General features: G+C 43.4%; 2 protein-coding genes across 11 annotated transcripts in view; one reads left to right on the top strand and one right to left on the bottom strand.

Annotated features, from left to right (window-relative positions):
• TULP4 (TUB like protein 4) overlaps positions 1-27519 on the bottom strand; it is a 221772-nt gene that overhangs the window by 191859 nt on the left and 2394 nt on the right. For 2 of the 10 annotated variants that reach the window (XM_055536086.1, XM_055536111.1), the window contains exon 1: positions 11268-11431. The exons of 1 other annotated variant lie outside the window; for it this stretch is intronic. The gene's annotated coding sequence lies outside the window, so the exon portion shown is untranslated. Of the gene's footprint in view, positions 1-7; positions 341-370; positions 510-1053; positions 2216-11267; positions 11432-11716; positions 12284-27519 lie in introns of those variants that run through there. 7 more of the 10 variants (XM_055536105.1, XM_055536103.1, XM_055536104.1 and 4 more) reach the window with 7 other exon arrangements.
• LOC129620211 (60S acidic ribosomal protein P1-like) lies at positions 607-846 on the top strand. The gene has a single exon (XM_055536112.1). It carries the CDS (start codon positions 607-609, stop codon positions 844-846), a length of 240 nt encoding a protein of 79 aa, XP_055392087.1.

The raw sequence follows: 27519 nt of genomic DNA, 5'->3' as shown, positions 1-27519 counted from the left end.
AACCCACCTGCCAGTGCAGGGGACACAGGTTTGATCCCTGGTCGGGGAAGATCCCACATGCCGCAGGGTTCTAAGCCCATGAGCCACAAGTACTTGAGCCCACACCCTAGAGCCCATGCTCAGCAACAGGAGAAGCCATTGCAATGAAAGGCCCTAGAACTGCAATGAAGACTGAGGACAGGCAAAAGTCAACCAGTAAGCAAAGTTTTTAAAAAAAGATGTCCTCATATATGCATAGTTTATATTATGTCAGAGTTAGAATCATATTAAGAAGTAAAGTCATATTATCATATTAAAATTAAGCAAAAAGAACACTGAAGTTTCACACATAAAACAGTATAGAGGTCAAGAAACAAAATACTTTTCTTACAACAGTGTGACCATGATTAAGACAACTAGATAAAAATTCAGGAGCTGCTTTCCACAGCTGCTGCTAAGACGCTTCATCCTTCGGAGGGAGCTCAGGCTGCGCTGGGGCGAAGCCCTCACTTCAGCCGGTGACTAGCACCTCGCCCAGCAGCCCCCTCAATACTTGCCCACACCGTGGCCTCCGTCTTGGAGCTTGTCTGCATCTACTGGGCCCTCATCCTGCACAACAAAGAGGTGATGGTCACGGAGGGCAAGATCAATGCCCTCGTTAAAGCAGCCGGTGTAAACACTGGCCCTTCCTGGCCAGGCTTGTTTGCAAACGCTTTGGCCAGTGTCAACATCGGGGACCTCACCCGCAAGGCGGGGGCTAGTGGGCCTGCCCCAGCAGCTAGTGCTGAACCAGACAGAGGTCCTGCCCCCTCCACCCCTGCTGCCCCGGGTGAGAACAAGAAAGCAGAAGCCCAGAAAAGAATCTGAAGAGTCTGACCATGACATGGGTTCTGGTCTTTTTGACTAAACAACCTCTTTAGGAACACATATAATAAAAGGCTGAGTTCTTTGCAAAAAAAAAAATAATAGGAGCTAAAAGTCTGCATCCCAGTTGATTGTACTCTCCAATATAAGATATAATTATATTACATATTGATATATAACCTTCTGCAGACTTTCTGTTGCCCTACTTACCTAGAATTTCCTATGCTATGAGACGGTTCACTTCTCAAAATAACACTAAGTACTTAAGACAGTGCTTAAGGCGAGGTAGATACAAAGAGAGAAGAATTAAACTCAACCTTAACTTCTGGAAGCTCATTCATGATCTAATTTATGAATGAGTCCAAGCCCCTCAGCACGCCTCCTTCCTCAGACAGGCTACGTACACCTAGGGCTGTAGCCCACTAGGCTCCTCTGTCCATGAGATTCTCCAAGCAAGAACACTGGAGTGGGTTGCCATCTCCTCCTCCGGGGGATCTTCCCGATCCAGGCAGCGAACCTGCGTCTCTTACATCTCCTGCATTGGCTGGAGGATTCTTTACCACTAGCACCACCTGGGAAGCCCCCTATTTACTATACTGTATCACAAAATTTTTCAAAACAACATTAATGAGTTGATCAAAAACCTAAAGAATTCTATTCCATACAGCACTGTAATCATGCGGCTTGTTAATCCTCCAGAAAAGGTTCAGTACTGATAAGTTAAAATTAAAGGTTGACATAATTAGATAAAATTGAATTATGGTGATAATTTGTGGACTTCATATATCAGCACTTTGCCCTCCACTTATAACAGAGATCTGGGCTGTCATGGCTGTTTAAGAATGGTCAGGAGGAGGGAGATGCAAAATCAAACACAACCAGGATGCTATAAATTCAAAAATGTTGGGAACTGATGCTTGAGTAAGCCACAATGGATAGATTCTGGGCAGCACCCCAATCCGACACAACTCTATTTATTCCCAAATCCCTCAGAATCACCATTGGGTGAGGAATCAAAGCAATGTGTATGCCACTTACACACTCACTCCATCAAAGTATTAAAAATTATTACTACTGGAATAAGCAAACTGTGAGCTATCTTTTACTAAGAGTTGCCGTGTTTTATTCCAAACATTTCAAATATTACAGAATTTATTTCATCATTCAGATATCAGAAAATTTTAAAAAGTTAACCTCCTACATAAGAAGCACAGACTGGGTTGCTCATTTCATGGGCCATGGGTTTCTCGTTTCTCATTGCCATCTTTACGGCATGCACAAAAATGAAAAAGATTCAAACTATTGGTAGGCACTGGAAAACGTGACCTGAGTTAAGCCACATTCACCCACCTACCCGTCCCATGATCCAACCTCCTTAAACTCCTTTCTTTCAGGTAAGTTAATTCCAGGTATGACTTTTTTTAAGGCATTCTTATATATGACAGATGTTAATTTTCAGATGTTAAGACAGACACAAATTTTCTGATGTTTTAACATTTACATACAGTAACTAAAATGTCAGCTGAAATGTCAGCTCTGGGTGTGCAGGCTTTTCATCCACAGCATTAGCCTAACTTCTTATCATGCATGTTCTGATATTCTAACCTTTGGAGCTGAATTTGCCCGTCCAGCTAAGAGGCTGTCTGAAGCTTAAGAAACTGATTTATGGGTGAAGATGAGCCTGTATATTCTTAGCATATGGAACCATCACTACTGATCAATTTTTCAGGAATATTAAAACTACTCCAGTACTAACCAGCATGTCCTCATGGAGAGGACCTCGTGGAGGGCCTCTGACAACACTGTTTTGTCACGGCTATCACTGACAGTGCCACGTGTTTCCCCAGGACAGTACCATATACTCTCAAAAGCCAAAGATGCAGGAAAGCTAAGTATGGGGACAACAACACAGTACTCAAAGTATGTTCTACATAAGACTCTTGATTTCTCTTGCCAGAGGCTAAAATTAACAGACACACATCATGTGTAACTGCCTTGGAAGTCTAAACTAATCTTCCCTTTATTGTTTGCAAGAAACTGGTCAGAGAAACATTCAATGTGGATGAAAAAATTCTGAACCCAGTGACATTTCTCTATATCTCAGTAGAATTTGAAAACACTAAGCAATACTTTTAGAAGGCAGATACCAAAGAGCCTGTAGAATTGAGTGTCCCAACTAGTAAAAAGCTTGGGATCAACAGCTGAGACTTGAAAGGCTGAGGCTGTCATAAAAATTATTTCTGAAAAAGGCCAACTTCTTAGTCTTAATCAGACATGAACAGATATCATACAACCAAAACTTTAACCCAGGAGCTCTACCATGCCCATTCCAAACAGGGAGGAAATGTCCAAGTATTAAGACTACCAAAAAAGAAAAAGCATAAATAACTGTAACAACATAATAACTTCTATTATGCATTTCCAAATCCTTTCACATCCGTTAAGGTCTAAATTAAGTCTTTAATTTTTAAAAAGTGAGAACTTGTGAATCTTAAACTGTAGTGTGTGTTATCTTTCTCAAAGCTCTTTCCATGTTGGCTGTAATTGTGCTTTTGATTAAAAATAGTAACAGTGAGAAAGATGTTCAAGTAAGGCTATATTATCTGCACAGACCTCTGCACACCTACAAAATAATTTTCTACACTCTACAATCTACTATTCCATTATTTTTGGAGGTTTTCCATAAACACTACTTTTCCATTCTATTCTAAAAATACTCTTTCTCTGAAAGGTGGGTATCCTTGCCACCATACAAATGCAAAGACTTCTATTTCTGCCTGCTGACATCAGAGAAATAGACCTGATTTTGAATTAACCACATTTAAAGAGAAAACAGCATAATTTTTAAAATCCATGAATAATCCAAAATTTTAATTTTGACCCATTATTTTCTATGAAAGATAGAAATCAAATAGAGTTGATCCACTTGTATAGGTTCTAACATGACAAAAACAAAAGTTAGAAAAGAAAGACCAAGTTTATCCGAGTTTGTAGTCTTTTATGTAGATGTAATAATTAATTCAATGTTTCTGATCAAAGAATGTATTTAATTTTACCTGAATGTGTGGTGGTGGTGTAGTCATGACTGTATCAGATTCTTGTAGCCCTATGAACTGCAGCCTGCTAGGCTCCTCTGTCCATAGGATTTCCCAGGCAAGAATAATGGAGTGAGTTGCCATTTCCTTCTGTAGGGGATCGAACCTGAGTCTCTTGTGTCTCCTGCATTGGCAGGCAGGTTCTTTACCACTAGCGACACCTGGGAAGCCCCACTTGAATGTGAAGCAGGTGTCTATCTCCTTGTCTCCCTGGAATCATCCCTTTCTTTAATAAAAAAGCACCCCAACTTACCTTTGATTCAGTTAAGTCTCTCAGTCCTGTCCGATTCTTTGCAATCCCATGGACTGTGGCACGCCAGACTTCCCTGTCCATCACCAACTCCTGGAGTTTGCCCAGACTCATGTCCATCCAGTCGGTGATGCCATCTCATCCTCTGTCATCCCCTTCTCCTCCCGCCTCCAATATTTCCCAGCATCAGGGTCTTTACCAATGACTCAGTTCTTCGCATCAGGTGGCCAGAGTACTGGAGTTTCAGCTTCAGCATCAGTCCTTCCAATGAATATTCAGGACTTATTTCCTTTAGGATTGATTGGTTTGATCTCCTTGCAGTCCAAGGGAGTCTCAAAAGTCTTCTCCAACACCACAGTGCAAAAGCATCAATTCTTCGGCGCTCAGCTTTCTTCACAGTTCAACTCTCACATCCATATATGACTATTGGAAAAACCATAGCTTTATCTATACAGACCTTTGTGGGCAAAGTGATGTCTCTGCTTTTTAATATGTTGTCTAGGTTTGTCATAGCTTTTCTTCCCGGGAGCAAGTGTCTTTTAATTTCATGGCTGCAGTCACCATCTGCAGTGATTTTGGAGCCCAAGAAAATAAAGTCTGTCACTGCTTCCATTGTTTCCCCATCTATTTACAATGAAGTGATGGGACCAGATGCCGTGATCTTAGTTTTTTGAATGTTGAGTTTTAAACCAGCTTTTTCACTCTCCTCTTTCACTTTCATCAAGAAGCTTTCCTACCTTGTTGATTCCTGGACTCTAAAAACAAGTTCCATCTCTGTGGTGCTGTCAACTTCGAGCAAATGACAAATTACCTAACAAGGCTGATCATATTCTCTCTCCAGAAAAATGAAATCTTATGACACAAGAATGAAATCAGGGGGTGCTGTCTTTGAGACCATGGTACCTGAAACAGATTGCTCACTAAGCGGTCCCTGGAGCCTAGATTCTCATAGGTATGATTCTTGGCCTCCAAAGCCTAGTTGTCCAGCATTTTCTATGCCTACAGTTCTGTAACCTCCCTTTTTCACTCAATAATTTATAATGGGCATCTTTCCAGACTGGTTAATACAAACATATCATTATTTTCAATGCATGCAAAGTACCCTAATGAGTTCTTTACTCAGATTATTTATGAAATAACTGCATACAGTAAATAGTTCTTACTATATACATATCTGTTAACTTTTCCTATTATTTTTCGGGATAAATTCCCAAATATGGAATTGCTGAGTTAAATGCGAATTTTACATTCTGATACATAACAGTTGCTATTGTGGACTTCCCCTGTGGCTCAGATAGTAAAGAATCTGCCTGCAATGCAGGGGACCCAGGTTTGATCCCTGGGTCAGGAAGATCCCCTGGGGAAGTGCATGGCTACCCATTCTAGTATTCCTGCCTGGAGAATTCCATGGACAGAGGAGCCCGGCAAGCTGCAGTCCATGGGATCACAAAGAGTAGGACATGACTGAGTGACTAACACTCTACACTCTAAGTAGCTATTTAGAATGAGTGCATCAGTTTATAAATCTACATATAAATGTGACCAAGAGTACACACTTCCTTCATCTTCACCAGCACTGAGAATTACTATCATCCTTATTCCCATTCCAAACTGGGAAATGCCCAAATATTAAGACTACCTACCAAGAGGAGGCATACCAGAAGTAATCATAATAATATAATACCTTATATTAAGCTTTACCAAATTGTTTCACATCCATTAAGGTCTAAATTGAGTCTAAATTATATTGCCGACACAATCATTGAAAAATGGTGTCTTAGTTGGCTCAGATTGCCATTAAAAAATACCATAGTCTGGGGTGGCTTAAACAACAGAAACTTATTTCTCACAATTCTGGAGGCTGAAAACTCTAAGATGAAGATGCCAAGGTCGATTTCATTTGAGACTCTTCTCTTGGCTTCTAAGTGGCTGCCATCTGGCTATAGGCTCAAATGACCCCTTCTTTGCACATGGTGGGGGTGGGGAAGGAAGTATTGCAGAAAGGGTTAGTGAGCTCTCTGGGTGTCTGTCTCTTCTTATAAGGGTACTAATCCCATCATGAGGGCGCCATCCTAACCCTAATTACCTCCCAAAGGCCCCATCTCCAAATACCAGCACACTGGGGGATAGGGTTTCAACATAAGAATTTGAGGGAGAAACATTTGGTTTATTACAAATGGTATTTTATTTTTGCTTTTTTTTTTTTTTGGCTGCAGTGCGTGGAATATAGGATCTTAGTTCCCCAACCAGAGATCGAGCCTGTGCCCCCTGTATTGGGAGTGCCAGGAAAGTCCCTTATTTTTGCTTTTAATTTCATTTCTTTAATTACTAGTAAAATTGAACATTTTAACATATTTATTGATCATTTACTTTCCCTTCCCTTGGAACAGGAAGAGTACAGGATAAGCCTGGAACATTTCGTCACACCAGAAAGCAAGAAAGCTACTACAAGCCACTGGAGGTCTGTCATAAGGACTCGGAGCCAACCTGAATACGTCTATCTGACTGGAGATATGGCAATTTGAGTATCAAAAGGACAGTAATTGAAATGAACTCAAACACATCATATACGCTAAAACACAGAAGTTCATAAAGATCCTCAGAAAAAGAAGAAAAAAAAGACAGAAAAGAACCCTCCTCCATCCCCACTGGAGAATGTCAGGGAACCAATGCATGATTTTAAAAAGTGGTATGCTAAGGCATTTCAGTCACGTCCAACTCTTTGCGACCCCGTGGACTGTAGCCTCCCAGGCTCCTCTGTCCATGGGATTCTCCAGGCAAGAATACTTTAGTGGGTTGTCATGCCCTCCTCCAGGGAAACTTCTCAACCCAGGGATAACTTGCGTCTTTTATGTCTTCTGCGTTGGCAGGCAGGTTCTTTACCACTAGCACCACCTGGGGAGCCCTAGAAAGTGGTAAACAAAGGGAAATAAACCTTCCTATACAGAAGGCGATGGCACCCCACTCCAGTACTCTTGCTTGGAAAATCCCATGGGGGCAGGAGCCTGGTGCCTGCAGTCCACGGGGGTCTCGACGAGTCGGACACGACTGAGCGACTTCACTTTCAGTTTTCACTTTCATGCATTGGAGAAGGAAATGGCAACCCACTCCAGTGTTCTTGCCTGGAGAATCCCAGGGACGGGGGAGCCTGGTGGGCTGCCGTCTGCGGGGTCGCAGAGAGTCGGACACGACTGAAGTGACTTAGCATAGCATACAATCTATAGGGCTTCCCTCATGGCTCAGTCGGTAAAGAATCTGTCTACAATGCAGGTTAAGACCAGGGTTCGATTGCTAGGTCAGGAAGATCCTCTGGGGAAGGAAATAGCAACCCACCCCAGTATTCTTGCCTGGAGAATACTATGGACAGAGGAGCCTGGCTTGCTACAGTCCATGGGGTCTCAAGAGTCGGACATGACTCAGCAACTAAACCACCACCACCACCATACACTCTATACCTCAGGACAAGTCCTTCATGTTCTTCCATATACATCATCACTATATTAGGTAGGAAACAAAAACATCACCTGCATCAGCTGCAAATTTCAGAAAGATACACCATGTGTCACTATACACATGGAAGGGAAATTACAGGACCCACCAAGGATACAATGTACATCTTAGCTTTATCCCCCACTGTTCCTATATTTTTAAAGGTACTGAGCACAGAAAAACAACTAATCTGATTTTGTTTTCATTAAACAAAGGTATCTATAATTTTCAGTGAGAGCTCTTGATCATCATGAAAGCTCCTTGGTTGCTAACATTTGGTGTTAAAATTTAGGATGTTTATAAACAAAATGTTATATATATATATATATACACACACACACACACACACACACACACAATGGAATATTATTCAGCCTTAAAAAGGAAGTAGTAGATGAACCCTGAGAACATGTAAAGTGAAATAAGCCAGTCACAAAGGGACAATTACTGGATGATCCCACTTATATATGAAGGACCTAAAGTAGTCAACGGGGGGGCTGCTGTCTATGGGGTCGCACAGAGTCGGACACGACTGAAGCGACTTAGCAGCAGCAGCAGCAAAGTAGTCAAACACTTAGAAAAAGAAAGTAGAAGGGTGGTGGTCAGGAGTAGAGGAGGAGGAGGACAGACTAGGATGGAAGTTAATGGATGCAAGTTTCAGTTCAGGAAGATGAGTAAGTTCTGGAGATGCTGGTGGTGATGGCTGCCCAACAAGGTGAATGTACTTAATGTCACTGATCTTACATTTAAAAATGCTTAACATAGTAAATTTTATATTATGCATATTTCATCACAAAAAACTTAGAATGTTTAATATGTTTAAACGTTTAGTTGACTAAATTAACATTACCCCAGCCAAATTAAAAGACATTTGACGTCTAAATTACATATTCCCTGCAGTTTCACTAAAGGCAAATGTACAATTTGGGGAAAGCTTTTGGTAATACTGAAAATACTTCCCAGGGTCCTAACTAGGAACCAATGAAATAACTAAATCAAAACATTTCGTAACAGAAGTTTTACTCAGTTTTTTAATGCATGTGATGAACCACATGCATAGTTGGGTCACTCAATCTATCTTCAGTCTTTCTCCATCTACAGAAGAGAACAGGAAACAGTCTATAACTGATATTGTAAATGCAGTGAAACAGATGAAGAACAATGTCCAAGCCTAGCCCTGTGCACGGTAGGCACTCGAAAAACCTTTTAGAAATCTGGATATTCAGTGAACCTTCAACAAGATCAAAAGACCACCTGGGCTTCTCATTCAGTCCTCAAAACCACCACAGCGAGAGCGTTGAAATGCATCCTGAAAGAAGGCTGCTGTGTTGTCATTGTTCCTTCCTTACTGGGGATGGTTCAGTGTAAAACAGATTTCATGAACCATGTATCCTTTCATGGATTAAAAAAAAAACTTTTTTCCAGAATTTTGGTGGTGTTGCTCATTAAGTCATCTCTGACTCTGCCACCACATGGACTGCAGCACGCCAGGCCCCCCTGCCGTTCACTATCTCCTGGAGTTTGCTCATGTCCACTGAGTCACTGATGCCATCTAGCCATCTCATCCAATGCCATCCCCTTATCCTTTTGCTTTCAATCTTTCCCAGCATTGGGGTCTTTTCCAATGAGTCAGTTCTTGGCATCAGGTGGCCAAAGTATGGAGCTGTGGTGGGTAAAACATAAATAAACAAACTGCACTTGCACAACTCCATATGAAAACTAGGAAGTTCAATATGATACATCTTTTCTAAATGAAGTCATTTCTAAAATAAACAGTAGTAAATTCATTACTATTTCTCAGTCACAGGAAGTAACTGGCTCTCTACTCTTCTCCCAGGTCATAAAGCTCCCCTGTGTTTAAAAAAAAAATCCCCCTATATATCTCCCTATATCCCTAACTCAGAATTACATACTTCTAACTCTAGAGGTCAACACCTCCCCCATCACATGGAAACACTGCTACTTTCACTTACTAAAATAGAGCACTTAAAATTCTCCAAGGAAATTCACATCCTCCACCACTCTCACACAAATTAAGTACTACGCCATAATTCAGGAACTAAACACTAGATTTTGCTATACAAATTTATTCATATACTTACATGCACAACGGTAAACTATCAATAAGAAGGGACGGCTGAGATCCCCTCAACACAAGCAGTGGCTATCACTGTACAATGTTCGGATCAGCTTCCAAACCACCCGGCCAGATCGCCAGTCCAGGAGGCCGCCTCCTGTTTGCAGCGGCTAGGTGCCAAGGTGCCCTGTCACTTCACATCCATCCCAACCCCAAAACCCAGCAAACAGAGCTGCCTGGCTCCAAGGGTGAGCATCCTCCAGGGCCACAGCACCACTCCCAGTGGCCGTGCCTGCAAGAACTCAACTCCAAGAAATGGACACCTGAGACACAACGCTAAGGGACCCCCAGCTGAATTTTCACATTCTGCAAAACCTCAGGAACAAATTATTTTCCCTGCTTTTTTTTTTTTTTTTTAAAGAACCTGCCCAACTAGGTATCCTTAAGGTGCTGCCGCACTACTGCAAAATACAAAGAGGAGGAGAGCCCTCAAGGGGGAGAAACCCAGGGCCGAGCTCCCTGTAAGGGGAGTTGACTGTCCACAAGAAGTGTTTCAAGACTTTCTGATCACCACGGCCCTTTAGCAGGTAAGTCACATCCGCCCCCGACAGGGCTGTGTCACCCTAATTTCCTTCCACAAGGCGAGAAGAACCTCACCTTTCCAACCTTGAAGAGGTGTGACGACGAAAAGACACCCCTTCCTACTAATGGTCCAGACGGGTCAAACTTCAGAGGCGGCATCCTGCACTTTGTTTTTAGCGCAGGCAAGAGGGGGAAGAAGGGTTGGCGTTGGGAGCGGAATCCCCGTGATTTGCCAGAGGAAACGGCACCGACCAGACAGCACACGCGCCAGCCTTTCCATGCAGCTGCCACGACAGGTGACCGGGCCGCTTTGCAGACTCCCCCGCTCGCTCGGGGGGCTCCACGGAGGTGGGGGGCAGGGGTGAAAGGTGGCCAAGAGGCCGGGAGGGAAATCCACTCGGTTCAGACGCCGGGGACGAAGAGGGGCAGCACCGTGTCCCCGGGGGAAACCGTTTTAAGGGGTTTTCTGTCTCCACAATTAAGGGGGGAAAAAAATGGCTCCAAGCCAAACGCCTCCTGATTTATACACACACACACACACACACACACACACACACACACACACACAACCACACACACACACGCGCGCGCGCGCACCCAGCTCCTCTATCGCCCCATTTTTCTGAGACAACTGAAACAAAAGGCTCAAACCGCTAAACGGCAGCCAGCGCCGCCCGGAGCCCGGGTGTCGGCCACCGTCTCCTCACCGCGCCCTCCGGAGAGCCCACGGCGGGGGCCCGCCCGCCGCGCCCCGGCCCTCCCGCCCGAGGCGCCCAGGCGGAGGGGCCAGGCCGGGGGCCCCGAGCGCCCGCCCCGGCTCCCGAGGGCGCTCCGGCCGGCGCTCGGGGCCCGCCGCCGCCGCCTCCTCCTTTCGAGGGCGGCAGCTCCCGGGGCCGGGACGGCGGTGACAACAGCCCCGCGCCCGCCTCACCTCCGGGCGCCGGTGGCGGCGGCCCCGCGCTCCTCCGCCTCCAGTAGCCCCACGCCGCCGCCGCCGCCGCCGCCGCCGCCAGCCGCCTCCCCTCAGCGTCTCCGCCGAGTCTCCGCCTCCCTCAGCAGCCGTTGCCGCCGTTGCCGCCGCCGCCGCTGGGCCCGGCTCCGCGCCACGTGACCGCGCCACGTGACCCGGCGCGGCTGGCAGGCGCCGCCCCCCGGCCGGCCTCGCGCCCTCGCGCGACCCCCTCCCGCCCCCCACCGCCCGGGACCCGCGTCCCGACTGTTGACGCCCGCCGGCTCCGGGCCGAGGGGCGCCGCCGGCCTCGCCTGCCTGGCCTCGCGCTCCTCGGCCGCCTGCCGCCAATGCGCGGAGCCCCGGTCTCCGCAGACTCGCCGGCCCCCGCCCCTCACACCCACGGGCGCTCCCTCAGCTCACACACGCACCCCCGAACACCCCACCGGCCCGGGGACTCAAGCCCCACGCACGTGTCACACGCGCACATCCCGCAGCCCGCTTCCCTCCGGGAAGCCGTCACACCGCCTGGGCAGCAGTGAAAACAGCGGAGACCTAGTCCAGTCTGAACCCCGCTCCCTTGAGGGAATCCTTCCTAAGCCGGGAACGGAATAGGTTCGGGTGCCGTCTCAACTTCATTTGAGCCGGACGTGGACGTCACACTCGGTCTGGAGTTGAAAGTCTCTAGAAAGCGCACGTTGCTTCTTGCAGGGAGCCACCGTCTGTCTCCATGAAAACAGTCACTGAAGTGCCTTTGATGGTGGTGATCTCGGAGATACTGTATCTCTTTTTTTTTTCAGTGAGTCTTATGGGGGAAAGACTGGATTCATTTTAACTCGCACAGAGAAAAAGCATCCAGAGCCTTTCCCCTCTCTTAAATTGATGTCCTGCTAGGAACAGAAACTTGATACACCTGTCCTTCATTTTCCATCACGTACACAGAAATAGCGTTGATGGTTGTGTGACTGTTCACGTATGTGTAGTTAAAAAAAAAAAAAAAAGAATTCTGGCGTCTGTGATTTTCTGGTTGTCAGAAAAGAAGAGTTGGGCTAGAGTCTTTAAATTCTGAAATTCCGTGCCTATGATTTCACAAATGTTGGCAAGTGCTGCCTAGATTGTTTTAAATTTTTAAACAATATTTGCCCCACGATCATATGCACATAAGTAAAATGTGTTCAAGAGAAGTATGAGCATACACATTTTGTAACATTTCTAAAATTAATTTTGAAACCTTTTAGAAGTAAAACTACATTTAAGTCTTAGAATACCTTAAACATAAAAGATAATACTCATTCAATGAAATGAGTATTATGCTTCAACTGAGGGCTAAATTTTATACTAAAGTCTGTGGAGCAACCAAAGAAAGTATATACAACATGGCCCTTACTCTCAAAATGTACAGACTCTAACAAGAATTATTTAAAATATATACATTTTTTAAAAGTCTCTTTCTCACACACATAGACACACACACACACACGTGTGTGTGTGCGTGCATGTGTGAGCGCACTAACTTGGATCATGCAATCAGGACCTGGAGAAAATTTTGAAAAATATTACCCTGACTATTAGACCTTAAAGAATTAGCTAAAAAAGTAAAGACGAAAATATGCAGTTGAAGAACTTTGACTTAACAAATGCAATGAATGTTAACAGTCTAACAATGATTTAACATACCATTAAGACTGAACAACGTGGGTGTTCTTTCTTCTGCAAAATGAAAAAAATATTAACCTCGAAACCGCTTTTGTCATAATACTGTAGTTTTCTTTATGGCTCACACGTGCAAACTCTCTTTTATGCGAGCACTGTGGGCACACACACAGCCAGCTCTCAGCAAAACTGCAAAGGCTCTCAGGCCTCACTTCCACCTCTGTAGTTTTCCACTGCCTGAGCAGCAATATCAATGGTCTTCGAAGCAAGTATCTTCATAGAAGTCCTGCTTCTACCGCTTAGGAACAAGTGTTAACAAGAACAATATGCTTAACATTGTTTCTTTAACAGTACATTCAAGTAACAGCATCTACCTCACAGGGCTGCTGAAAGAATTAAATAATTTATGTAAAGCACTTAGTATAGTGCCTGATACATAAAATAGGTACTCAAACCCAAATAATAGCTCAGGTTTATTAAATACTTATCACGAGCCAAGTGCTATGTCTTGTTGGTTCTTACTGTTCCTTCTGCTCCCTGTCACTCTGGGTGGGTGTCCTATGATTCCCTGCCCTTACCTCCACCAGCCCCTTCCCTATTCCCTCTCTCTGCCTTTTCAGGATGAAAATGGCTTCCTCAAGACATTTGAGAGGAACTTCCCTGCAGGTTCAGTGGCTAAGACTCTGCACTCCCAGTGCAGGGGGAACTGGATCCCATATGCTACAACTAAGTTTGCAGGCCAAAACGAAGACCTGGCGCAGCCGCATTAATTATTTTTTAAAAAGACATTTGAACTTGAAGGCTAATTTACAGAGGTCTATTGAATCAGTTGTAAATAAGCATTTTAGGCTTAAAAAAATCTTTCAAATTTTTTATGAAATAAAAATTACCTATTTAAAATCTGAGGCAACTGGGGGCAATTAAGAAGGAGATTTGGCAATAGGGACCCTACCAATGGCCTTTGGAATCCCACTGGTCCAACAATTCTCATCTTATTGTGCTTAAAATACTTTTAAATATTAGACAATTTGGCAACACACTTGAAGAAATTAAATCAATCCCCAATAACTGTTGAATGTTAATTACTAAAGGAAAGCATCTCTCCTATGACATTCGTGATTGTGACTCTGTTAACTGGCTGTCCTTTAGCTCTAGGTTCAAGTCTGAGATAAACTTCTTACTACCCTGACCAAGTACCTGCAAGTTCTGAGAGATATGTGACCTTTCTTTGAGAGTTATACTATCCTTGTACCTGACTTGGGTCACACAATGAGCTCAGAACTCCAACTGGATCTGATAGGCCTCTGGTATCACTATGACAACTGGGTGACAATGTAAATATTTTACACTCATCAGTGTTTGGCTGTGTACCCGTGAAGGACCCATGGGCCACTATACTCTGCAGAGTCAGCCCAGCCAGACTGTTTCTGCCCTGGGTCCCACCAGTCACATTTTGAGAAGGACCTTGATAAGTTGCAGCGCAACCTGTGAAAGGTGACCAGGATGGAAGGGCTCTGGAAACCCTATTATAATGTTATGTGTGCAGTCAAGCTCAGTTGCTTCAGTCATGTCTGACTCTTTGCCATCCTATGGACTGTAGCCCACCAGGCTCCTCTGTCCATAAGATTATCCCGGCAAGAATGCTGGAGTGGGTTGCTATCTCCTCCTCCAGAGGATGTTCCTGACCCAAGGATCAAACCCGTATCTCCTTCAGCTCCTGCATTGGCAGGTGGATTCTTTACCAGTGAGCCATCTGGGGAGCCCATTATAATGTTATACTGTTTTATCAATAGCTGTTGAAGAAAATAGAAATGTTTAACCTAAAAGAAACAGAAGACTATGCTAGTGAGTATGATCATGTGGTGAGAGTACTAGTCATTTTTCATTATTTATTGAGATCCTACTTTGGACCAAACATGGTCCAAATCAAGAACTGATGTGTGTGCATTTATGGGAGCAGAACTTGATTCAGATAAGGAAGAGCCTTCTAACTGGGTGGTCCATCAGGGAAGTGGCAGCCTTGTGAAGTGGCCTTGTGCCCATCCATGCATCTCCTTTCACTCTGGGGAGCTGGGCTGGACACTCGGGGAGCTACTGTGAGATCCTCCTCTTTTCTCAGCCCCACAGCCCGGAGCCTCTGCTCAGCTCACTGCTTCTTCTTCCTCATCCCACTAAGTGCTCCAGAGCAAAGGTAATGCGACATCTGGGACCAAAAGTACTGCTTTACTCACTCTGGAAAGGAAAAGATGGGAAGAGCTGAGTCATTGGAAAAGACCCTGATACTGGGAAAGATTGAGAGTGGGAGGAGAAGTGGGTGGCAGAGAATGAAATGGTTGGATGGCATCACTGAGTCAGTGGACATGAGTTTGAGTAAACTCCGGGAGACAGGGAAGGACAGGGAGTCATGGTATGCTGCAGAATATGGGGTCGCAAAGAGTCGGACACAACTTAGCAACTGAACAACAGGAGAAAATGGCTTTGAAAAGGAAGAGAGAGTTTTCATCATCACCCCCTTCCCCACATCCAGGAGTAGAGAGAGGTGAGTGAGCTACACACTTTGCCCACACTTGAAGCTTCATTCTCACTCCCAATCCTACCAGTGCTGAGTCCTTCAGGACTCAGTCCTTCAGTCCTTCAGGAAGCCCTGAGTGCTCACCACACCCTGTCCGAGCAGGTAACTGTAGTTGTGTACAAATTTTTTTCTATAAGCAGAGGAGTCAGTGGTCTTCCAAAGGCACCAAAGTGGCATTATAAGCAACTGCTGAGGCAAGCAGATGCTTTTTTTTCTGGTGATGTCCTAAAACTGCCCCGCCTCTTGAAATGCAGAATTGGTCTCTGGGAAAGAAGAGGAGTGATTTCAGGTCAGTGACCCCTACAACCTTTTCCTGGTTCTATATTAAGGCCATGAGAGGCCAGCCATGGCTGGGAGCCTCCAAAGTGAAGGCACCAAAACAGCAGAGAACATGGCATCGTGGCCACACCTGGAGCCGGGCAGGGGCAGCTGCACGCACACCCAGGGCAGGGCTCGACAGTTTGGACTCAAACCTCAGGAGATTGGCAGCCCCTGGGAAGCTGCGGGGAGGAGAGCCATGGAGCTGAGAGCTGAGGGCTGTCGTGTTGGAACTGTGGATGATCAGGGGGTAATCGTGTAATCCGAAATATAACAGCAGAAACGACTTCACGCAAACATCAGACACCTCGAACACTTAGCTGTTACTCTGTCCTATGTAACCTGGTTGTTATATCCTCTTTTGGCTTTTGCTTTAGCCACCACGTGGAAGAACTAGTCAGAATGTGAGAAGAACAGACATGGTCACAAGGCCCAGGGTTATCTCCATATCATCACTTGGTGACGGTGAGCTTGAACCCGTTCTCCAGTTCTCCAACCTTCACTCCTCAGCTTGTAAAAGGGGCTGGCGGTGTTGGTCCCTAGTTCTTCTGGACTTTAAAGTTCCATAGCTCATTCGAACAGATTTGTTAATAGAAAGACATAGGGCCCTGTCCTAACCTGCGACTTGTCTATAGTTTGGACTATTCGTACCAACCTGTCAGGAATATTTCTTTCGACTGGGCCGTATGAAAGGAAAGGACAGGGTGGGCTGCACAGGGGTGGGGGCTTGGCTGCATGTAGTTTTAGACCTCAGTGGACTTGTTAAAGTATAAAGTGCCAAAATGAGCTTGCAAAGGGTATGTATGTGTGTGTTTCATAGCTAAGTCATGTCTGACTCCCTGCAACCCTATGGACTGTAGCCCGCAGGCTCCTCTGTCCATGGGATTTCTCAGGCAAGCATACTGAAGTAGGTTGCCTTTTCCGTCTCCAAGAGATCTTCCTGATCCAGGAATTCAACCCTCATCTCCAGCATTGGCATGTGGCTTCTTTAATCCTGAGCCTTAGTTTCTCCACATCCAATTCACCCAATTTACATTTCTTAAGCTAGGAAGGCAGTAGAAGAGGAACGAGCATTTTAAAAGCACATTTCTACCTCCACCCCATCCTTTCCTTTTCTGTGTCCCTGCTCCCTTACTCAACCTTTTCTTCCCCTGACCATGAATCCAAAATATACATGGTCGCCAGGACAAAGTCACTAACAGGACCCATGTTCAAGTACTTGTCTATTCTGCAGAGGCCTGCCATAAATCTTGAGAATATAAGCCCAGCAAACACGGTTGAACCAAGCACCTTTCTCCCCTCTTGCTTGCTAACAGAGCCCTGTGTGTTAAGCCTGTCCACGTCCTCCCGTCCTCCACAGACCGGTGCTCCCAGAAGCCTGGCCTCAGCCCACCCCCACCAGGGTCTCCGCCACTGGTTCACAAGGTGGATCCCAGGCCAGCCACCGCGGTACTTCGAGTTGTCAGAAACACACCTTCTAGATCCACCTCAAACTTGCTGAAGGAAACCCTAGCGTTGGGGGCTGGGCATCCTGTGTGGTAAGACACCCCACAGGCGATCTGCGGCACATGGAAGAATCACTGCTCTTAAGCCAATCTTGATCATTCTACTCTCTTCCCTTAGAAACAGGCAAGTGATCCCATTCTGGTCAGTTAAACCCGAGTGCTAGTCTGCTAGGGAAGCCTTTGAAAACAGCTACTTACCTCCTAAAAAGAAATATAAGGACATTCTTCTAGGGAGTCTGTGGGCTCTAACTGTTTTCTTAAAATACTAAAACATCATTTACATTTTTATTCTCATTCTTTCATAAATGTATACTGGTCTTCTCTAGGGGTTCCAGAAATGTCGATTCCACAACAGATTGAGTGCCAAAGCAGACATGAGAGCCCACTTGGTCTCTAATAAAAAACACATTACAGAGATTTGTTAAAAAAAAAAAAAGCAAATACATAAAAATAAAACAATGCCACTCTTCCCACAAGATTTTGTTGTTGTTGTTTTGGAAAACATAGTTGGTTTTTTCATAAAATATGTATGAATTTTATCAACATATAAAGATGTATTGTTAAGAACTAATACATGTTTTTTAAATTCCTATTTTAATTTATATAAATGGTAAACATAGAGGTGGTTCAGTGGTAAAGACTCCACCTGCCAATGCAGGAGATGCAGGAGATGTGGGTTCGATCCCTGAGTCAGAAAGTTCCCCCTGGAGAAGGAAATGGCAACCCACTCCAGTGTTCTTGCCTGGAAACTCCCCTGGACAGAGGAGCCTAGCGGGCTACAATCCATGGGGTGGCAAGGAATCAGACACGATTGAGCAGCTGAGCACACACACACACACAGACATCGATAGCTCTAACCCATATTATCTTTTTTTAAAGCTCTTTGGAGTTCTTAATTCTTAAGAATGTAAAGGATAAATCCTGAGAAAGTCTGAGGGCGTCTCCGTGGGGCAAGGACACTGTGGCTGCTGCCACTGCTGCCATCTTGTGACCACGAGGATCAGGCACACGACCAGGAAGGCAGGGCAGCGAGTCTGTGCGGCCGCTTTGACCCTCTGAAGCCCCAGCCCTGCTATGTATTCTACAAACTTTCACCGTCTTTAAATGTCTTACTCTCTGAGATAGTAAATCCCCTTCTTGCATAAACAGTTTTTGGTTGAATTTCCTCTTACCAGCTGAAAAAATCTTCCCAACCATTGTAATTTACATTTAGCTCTGAGGACCTCAATGACCTTTTTTTAAAAAAAAAAAAAAAGTATTTTTATTTTATTTTTTGGCTGTGCTGGGTCTTTGTTATTGCATGTGGGCTTTCTCCGGTTGTGGTGAGCATGGGCTACTCTTCGTTGCAGTGTGTGGGTTTCTCATTGCGGTGGCTTCTCTTTTTGCAAAGCACAGGTTCTAGGGCATTCAGGCTTCAGTAGTTGCGGCTCCTGGGCTCTAGAGCACAAGCTCAGTAGTTGTCGCACACGGGCTTAGTTGCCCGAAGGCATGTGGGATCTTCCTGGACCAGGGATCAAACTGGAGTCCCTTGGATTCTTAACCACTGGACTGTCAGGGAAGTCTGACTGCAATGACCTTTACATCCATTTTGCTCATGTTTCCATAAACAGGATCAGTGACATTATTTACCAAATGAAGACCCTGAAGCCCCGAGACAGAACTTAGAAAAGAATAGAGAATAAAATGTGATAAAGCTGTCATTCAGGAAGTTAACAGAAATAATCAGCACTCTAAAAAAGCAGATGCCGAAGAGACAGCCAAATATCACAGTGAGAATATACGAGAACTCACACACATTTAGGAAAGCAAATCTCTTGATTAAGACTATGGATTTAAACCATTACAGTCTCTATTTTGTAAAAATAATAATTTTAATGCAAATGCTAGCCATTTTCAGTTTAGTTTAGTAAAAAGCTTAGATTTAAAATGGCAAATTTGCAGAATCAGAGACTGATTAAAGTGATGTTTAGCAATAAGACGGATGAATACAAATATCATCATGCCTATATAATTAAGCATTGCTCCAATGAGAATCACTTATTAGATACTTAATAACTTTTGTTATATAAAAAACTAGAGGACTTCCCTAGTAGTCCAGTGGTTAAGAGTCCACCTGCCAATGCAGGGGACATGGGTTCAACCCCTGATCCAGGAAGATTCCACATGCTATGGGGCTACTAAACCCACGTGCCCCAGCTTCAGAGCCTGGGCTCTAGAGTCCAGGCTCTGCAGCAAGAGAAGCCATGGTGACAAAAGGCCCCCTCACTGCAACTGGAAAGTAACCCCCACCCACCCCAAGTAGAGAAAGCCGGACGGAGCACAGCAGTGAAGACCCAGCACAACCAAAACAAAAAATAACCTCCAAAGCTCTGAAAGACTGAAGTATTCACTGTTTAAGCACAAGACTATAGAAGAGATTGAACTAGCAATCTTACATCGAACATTACATTGAAACAGGTAAGTGATCCCCATTGATTTTACTGCAGTAGCCTTACTCACACTTGCAAAATAATGCAAGAGTTTGGGATATTGTTGCAGAGATGGCTAGTTGTCCACCAAAAGCCTTATCACGTGATAGGGCCGCAACCAGGAAGTCTCTTCCCAACCAGGGACAACATTTCCCAGAACCCCGTTCTGCCTAAGTGGGGCCATATGCCTGATGCTCACCAGTAGAATGTGAGAAGTAAACATGTGTCACTTCAGGCCAAGGCAGTTAAGAAATGGGTGTGTTTCTCCATCCTGTCTCTTCCCCTGGATGCCAGCTCAACACAAAGAACGTGAGGCCCCAGGGAACAAAGCCACCAGATGGAAAGGGCCTGGATTTCTGAATCACTTATGATGGAGACTTGATTGCCAAGAGAAATACCTACATGGGACTGCTAAAGGAGTACAAAATAAATTTAATTTGTTAAAGCCTTTAAATACTACAGTTAATGTTAACATTACCTTCCCTGGTGGCTCAGTGGTAAAGAATCCTCCTGCCAATGCTTACTCCTTGGAAGGAAAGTTATGACCAACCTAGATAGCATATTCAAAAGCAGAGACATTACTTTGCCAACAAAGGTCCGTCTAGTCAAGGCTATGGTTTTTCCTGTGGTCATGTATGGATGTGAGAGTTGGACTGTGAAGAAGGTTGAGTGCCGAAGAATTGATGCTTTTGAACTGTGGTGTTGGAGAAGACTCTTGAGAGTCCCTTGGGCTGCAAGGAGATCCAACCAGTCCATTCTGAAGGAGATCAGCCCTGGGATTTCTTTGGAAGGAATGATGCTAAAGCTGAAACTCCAGTACTTTGGCCACCTCATGCCAAGAGTTGACTCATTGGAAAAGACTCTGATGCTGGGAGGGATTGGGGGCAGGAGGAGAAGGGGACGACAGAGGATGAGATGGCTGGATGGCATCACTGACTCGATGGACGTGAGTCTGGGTGAACTCTGGGAGTTGGTGATGGACAGGGAGGCCTGGCGTGCTGCAGTTTATGGGGTCGTAAAGAGTCAGACACAACTGAGCGACTGAACTGAAGTGAACCCTACAGGAAGTCGTCAGCTTCTGGTGTTGTGGCCTTGCAACCCTAAACACATACAGTGATAATAATGAATATCAATTGGCATGACAATAAGAAAGATATTTGTTTTTGATATTAGTTTTAAGAAAAACTTATATCTTTTTTCTTTTTTTGACCATGTCGCACAACTTGCGGGATCTCAGTTCTCTCATCAGGGATTGAACTCAGTCCAGGGGCACTGAAAGCCCAGAATCCTAATCACTAGGCCACAGGGAACTCCTGGAAAAACTTAAGTCTTATAGGAACATTTTTAGAGATTAGAGAGAACATATGCATTGACATTTCTCTAAAGAAGAATTCTAAATATTATTTGTCTTAATAAGGTTGAAAGATGGAATAGAAAGTTGGTTTGGAGAAATAAGACAACACAAAGTCCACAGAAGGGATAGTTTACCTGGAAATTTTTCTATTGAAAAATATATCTATTTGTTATATATATGAATATAATAAATATATTGTATATTAAATATGATCATTATAATAACTATTATATATATTTTTGTGTTACATGGTACATACTTTCTGCTAACCTTCTAGCATCTCCTGAACAAAAGAAGAGATGCTATGGAAAGTAGACTTGTTGCTTAGCAACCTGAAATCATGACATATCCTCTTTCATTGACTTGATTTTAAATGAGGTTCTTCAAGGGCAACTATGAGATAAATGAAAAAATGTGAGAACTCGCAATGCTAGCACCATGCAATGAGCTTTAGGAACAAAGCTAGGTATGTTGCCACATATTAGGATGTTGAGATTACTTCAGAAAATATTAATTTTACCCTGGAACACTCTCTCTTTTCCCTGTAGTGATCACTCTTATTTAAAAAGTCTCTTGCTAAAGTGGTAACTATCTGAAGAGTTGAATATGTTAATTAGCTTGAATGAATTCATTATTTCACAATATATAGGTTTATCAAATCATCATATTGTACACCAAAAATATATATATATACAACTCTCAACTGTCAAATGTACCTCAGTAAAAACAAAAATATCTTACTTCTAAAGACAACATAGGTTAAGAACAAGTCAAAATAAAATAGGAAAAATATTTTGAATTTAATAAAAATTAAAACACAGCTACAAAAAATAGCCCTTGCTGATGAAGGTGTACCTTTCCAGAGTGTGTGAGGCGGGGGGGGGGCTCTTTTTTTTTTTTAATAGTAAAGGGAGTGTGGAAACTTAAGGGTAAATTTAGGTCTGAGGCCAAGAAAGCCTTTGTAAAGCTTTCTGTACAGTGGTCTTAAAAGAAGGAAAAGATAGATAGATAGATACTGTTTGTAATCTCCAAATGTGGAATGTTATTAAAATAGGAAATTATGCTTTTTTGCCAATACAAGATAATTGCATTATTTCTCTGGTAGAAATTGTCTGAAATCCAAATCTACTTCATTTATTCCAACGTACTGCTTCTAAGGAAAAAAAAAATAATATAGTTTGTAACAGCATTTTCTTTCACTTAACATGACACAGGGAGCAAGGAAGAACAAATTCTAGGAAACGAAAATCTGCATCCCCAAAGCAGAGAGAAAAGCACATCTATGCTTTTAAAACTCTTGGTGAGGGCTCCTCCTGCTGGAATAACTTATTCAGTATCATGATAGCCAACTCCTGGTCAAGATTCAAATTTTTAACAATTGTAATACAGTGTTGCATGGTCAAAAAGTCACAAATTCCTTTTTTGTGGCAAGGATGGCAGGGAGAAAGATTTCGCATTAAGTGCTGATTTATTAATAAAAGGTCCCTGTCACATCTCCCGTTTACCCTATAATTGATGTTTACATTGAGAGTTTGGTTAACATTTACAGAGGACTTTTGACCTGCCTGGTGGTATTCTAGGTACTTAAATATAGCTATTCATTTCACTCTCACAACTGTATGAGGGAGGGCTCCTGTCATCTTCATTTCATGTGTGAGGAAACTGCAAGGCATGCAGGAATGGATCTATTTCCTAGGTAATTTACATTTTTCATGTTATTGGAAATGGCATTCCTAAAATTTCATTTTTCAACTTTTCATTTCTAGTATGTAGGAAAAAAATGGTTTTTGCTTATTCATCTAGCATCCTATGACTGCTTATTTATTAGTTGTCTTTTTTAAATATCTCACAAAGTTTTCAACATACATAATCATGTTGTTTGTGAATACAACAGTTTTACTTATTCCTTTACAGTCTGCATGCCTATGATTTCTTTTCCTTGAAAATTGCTTCAGCTAAAATTTCCAGTATAATGTTGGGTAGGAATGGTAAAGGGGCTTCCCTAGTGGCTCAGTGGTAAAGAATCTGCTTGCAATGCAGGAGATGGGGGTTTGATCTCTGGGTGGGGAAGAGCCCCTAAAGAAGGAAGTGGCAACCCACTCCAGTGTTCTAGCCCTGGTGGGCTACAGTGCATGGGGTTTCAAAAGAGTCAGACACGAACGACTAAAAGCAACAAGGAATGGTATAAGTGGATATTGTTGCTTGTTCCTAGTTTTAGGGTGGAAGTATTCAGTCTTTGCTATTATATGTAAATTGTAGTTTTTCAATAGATGCATTTATCATATTGAGGATGTTCCCATATTTTCCTAGTTTGTGGAGAGTTTTATGATGAATGAGTGTTAAGTTTTATTAAATACCTTTTTGCATTTATTTAGTGGTCATGTGGTTTTTCTTCTGTATTCTGTTAATGCAGTGAGTTATAAATTACACTGACTTATTTTCATTTTTCTTAGTTCCCCAACCAGGGATCAAAGCTGGGTCCCAGCAAGGAAAGCACAGAGTCCTAACCACTGGACCGCCAGGGAATTCCCAACACTGATTGATTTTCAAGTATTGTTCAATTGGTCATGATGTATTATTCTTGTTATATATTATTGGTGTTCAGTTGCTGAGTCATATCTGATTCTTTGCAACCCCATGGACTACAGCATGCTAGGCTTCCCTGTTCATCACCAACTTCCGGAGCTTGCTCAAACTCATGTCCATCGAGTTGGTGATACCATCCAATCATCTCATCCTCTGTCGTCCCCTTCTCCTCCTGCCTTCAATCTTTCCCAGTATCAGAGTCTTTTCAAATGAGTCAGTTCTTCGCATCAGGTGACCAAAGAATTGCAGTTTCAACTTCAGCATCAGTCCTTCCAATGAATATTCAGGACTGATTTCCTTTAGGATGGACTGGTTGGATCTTCTTGCAGTCCTAAGGACTCTCGAGAGTTTTCTCCGACACCAGAGTTCAAAAGCATCAATTCTTTGGCACTCAGCTTTCTTTATGGTCCAACTCTCAAATCCATATAAGACTACTGGAAAAACCATAGCTTTGACTAGACGGACCTTTGTCAGTAAAGTAATGTCTCTGCTTTTTAATATGCTATCTAGGTTGGTTATAGCTTTTCTTCCAAGGAGCAAGCACCTTTTAATCTCATGGCTACAGTCACCATCTGCAGTTATTTTGGAGTCCCCCAAAATAAAGTCTGTCACTGTATCAATTGTTTCCCCATCTGTTTGCCATGAAGTGATCAGACTGGATGCCATGATCTTAGTTTTCTGAATGTTGTTTTAAGCCAACTTTTTCACTCTCCTCTTTCACTTTCATCAAGAGGCTCTTTAGTTCATCTTCACTTTCTGCCATAAGTGTGGTGTCATCTGCATATCTGAGGTTATTGATATTTTTCTCCTGGAAATCTTGATTCCAGCTTGTACTTCATCCAGCCTGGCATTTTGCATGATGTACTCTGCATATAAGTTAAATAAGCAGGATGACAATACACAGCCTTTTCCTATTTGGAACCAGTCTGTTGTTCCATGTCCAGTTCTAACTGTTGGTTCTTGATCTACATACAGATTTCTCAGGAGGCAGGTCAGGTGGTCTGGTATTTCCATCTCTTTCAGAATTTTCCACAGTTTGTTGTGATCCACACAGTCAAAGGCTTTGGCATAGTCAATAAAGCAGAAATAGATGCTTTTCTGGAACTTTCTTGCTTTTTTGATGATCCAACGGATGTTGGCAATTTGATCTCTGATTCCTCTGCCTTTTCTAAATTCTCCTTGAACATCTGGAAGTGCACAGTTCAAGTACTGTTGAAGCCTGGCTTGGAGCATTTTGAGCATTACTTTGCTAGAGTGTGAGATGAGTGCAATGGTATGGTAGTTTGAACATTATTGGTGTTATATGTATATATTTCTTTTATACATATATCCTTTATATATGGTGGTGGGTTTGTCATGTCTGACTCTAGGAACCCCATGGACTGTACCCACCAGGCTCCTCTCTCCATGAGATTTTCCAGGTAAGAATACTGGAGTTAATTGTCATTTCCTTCTCCAGGAGATTGTCCCATCCCAGGGATGGAACCCGAGTCTCCTGTATTGCAGGTGGATTCTTTACCACTGAGTCACCTGGAAAGCCCCCGTCCTTTATATATATACACACACACAGAGACACATGTATCCTCCTCCCTGAGCTGCAGATCTGTGTGCTGTAAGTTAAATAGCAGCCTGCTGCTTGCCTTGGGGCTGCTGGAGGGCCCTCTCTTTTCTTAAGTCCTGTTCCTGGGTCTCTGTGTTTGGAAGGTTCCTTTCACCCTGCTGTCCTGGCCCAGTTTTTCAGAAGGCCACTACACTCACCTGAAGATGACCAGAGGGCTTGCTTTCTGCCCTCCTGCCTGCCCCCAGCCTTTGGAGTGTCACAAGAGTGTACCGTGTGCAGGCCCAGATGCTTCAGCAGGATCTTTCTCAGTTTCCTGCCTTGCCCCCAGCCTCCAGCTTCTTGCTCTCGGGCACTTTGGTGAAGACCTGTAGATGGGCACAGACTTGATGGGTGACTGGAGTTCAGTCCATCGTGCCAGTCCACACATGGCCATTAAAGTTTGTTCAAACTTGGGCTGACTTCTCCATCTATGGCAGGTTCCTCCTGCTCTGGTCACTATGCAGAGTGAAAGTGGTCGTAGGTCTCTTCTGTCCTCAGAAGTGCGCATGATTTCCTGGAATTTAGTTCCTTTAGGTTTCTTTCTGACCTCAGCTGCCTAATGAGTTTATAAAACACATGATTTTTATTTTTTTTAACTTTAGCTCCCTTCTCCTCATTGTTAGAGTGATGTTGTCTCACAACTTTTACTAAACAGAACTAGAAGTTAACATATGTTTCTAATCTTGAAATTTTGTTTGATCTTTAAAGTCTTTGTGACCCTATAGACTGTAGCTCTCTAGGCTCCTCTGTCCTTGGGATTCTCCAGGCAAGAATACCAGAGTGGGTTGCCATTTCCTTCTCCAGGGGATCTTCCCGACCCAGGGATCAAATGCAAGTATCCCGCATTGCAGACAAATTCTTTACCATCTGAGCCACCAGGGAAGCCCATGATACATATAAATTTTTATTTCTCATTAATACATATATATGTGTGTGTGTGTGTGTATATATATATATATATATATATATATATAAAACATACAATGTTTAGATGAAAACTTTGCCCAGGAAAGAATCTTCTGTTAAAATACAAGTAGTCCATGGTCCTACCTCCTTATCCAAACTTTCCACATCATTAGACACCACTGGAGGAGCAAAGGGATGTACCCACTGGAGCAGAGGAATAAAAATGAGGCCAAGGTCCAGGGACCCCTGTGTGTGGAGCCAATGATACCACAAGAGAAGTGAGGTGAGGGAAGCAAGCTGTAGCTTGTTGTGTTATTGTCTAAGACTCTGATTGCTCCATAAACTCCTATCTCTGTATGCCACTCCCCGATTGAGAATACAGGATCCAACTTGCCGGCAACACCTTTGGTTCTATGCCCTGAACTGGTGTTATTCCACGTTGATTTGTTTTCTTTTGTGGCTAAATGTAAAATGTATACTGTAAATCTTCCATCTCTCCTGCTTTTTTTGTTAAAATATGTTGATGGTTATTTCCTATCTGTCTCCATCTTTACAGCTCACGTTACTTACTATTCCCATTGACAACAATAATTTATCAAATCTTTGTTTTTGCTCAATATGAAAGGATTAAAAATAGAAATGAACAGTTTAAAAAGACACCTAGTTTTCAGCCAATATGAGAGACAATATTATAAATGCATGCATGCTCAGTTGTGTCTGACTCTTTGCAACCCCATGGACTGTAGCCAGCCAGGCTCTTCTGTCCACGGAATTTTCCAGGCAAGAATACTGGAGTAGGTTGCTATTGCCTACTCCAGGGGATTGAACCTGCTGTCTCCTGCATTGGCAGGCGGATTCTTTACCATTGCGGCACCTGGAAGGCCCTTATTATAAAATAAGTTCATCCAAATGTATCAGAAAAACATTAAGATCCTGGAAGATAAATATGGCAAAGGACATGTGAGATAATTAGTAAGAGAGAATAGTGAAAGCTGTAGCTACCTCCTATACAAATGTCCAAATTTCTATCACAACCCTATTTTTTTTTCCCTGCTACTTGCATGGACTCAACTTCTACACTCTAAAATCAAACAATGCTCTTCCTTGACCCTTCTTCTCTTGCTTGTCTTGGTGAATGGGTTGATCAATCCCCTCTCTCTCCTCCCAAACACCACCACTTACTAGCTCCTGTCAACTCAACCTGCTAGATACCTTTGTTTTTCTATTTTCCATCTTTATTGCAACCTCAGTAGTTGAGACCCCCCCTCCTTT

This window comes from Bubalus kerabau, chromosome 9 (genome assembly GCF_029407905.1).
Source record: "Bubalus kerabau isolate K-KA32 ecotype Philippines breed swamp buffalo chromosome 9, PCC_UOA_SB_1v2, whole genome shotgun sequence".
Taxonomy (NCBI): domain Eukaryota; kingdom Metazoa; phylum Chordata; class Mammalia; order Artiodactyla; family Bovidae; genus Bubalus; species Bubalus kerabau.
This window is presented reverse-complemented; position numbering and strand designations above follow the sequence as displayed.

Bases quoted from the DNA above. Each gene is read 5' to 3' on its own strand.
- LOC129620211 (XM_055536112.1), top strand. From the start codon at position 607: ATGGTCACGGAGGGCAAGATCAATGCCCTCGTTAAAGCAGCCGGTGTA.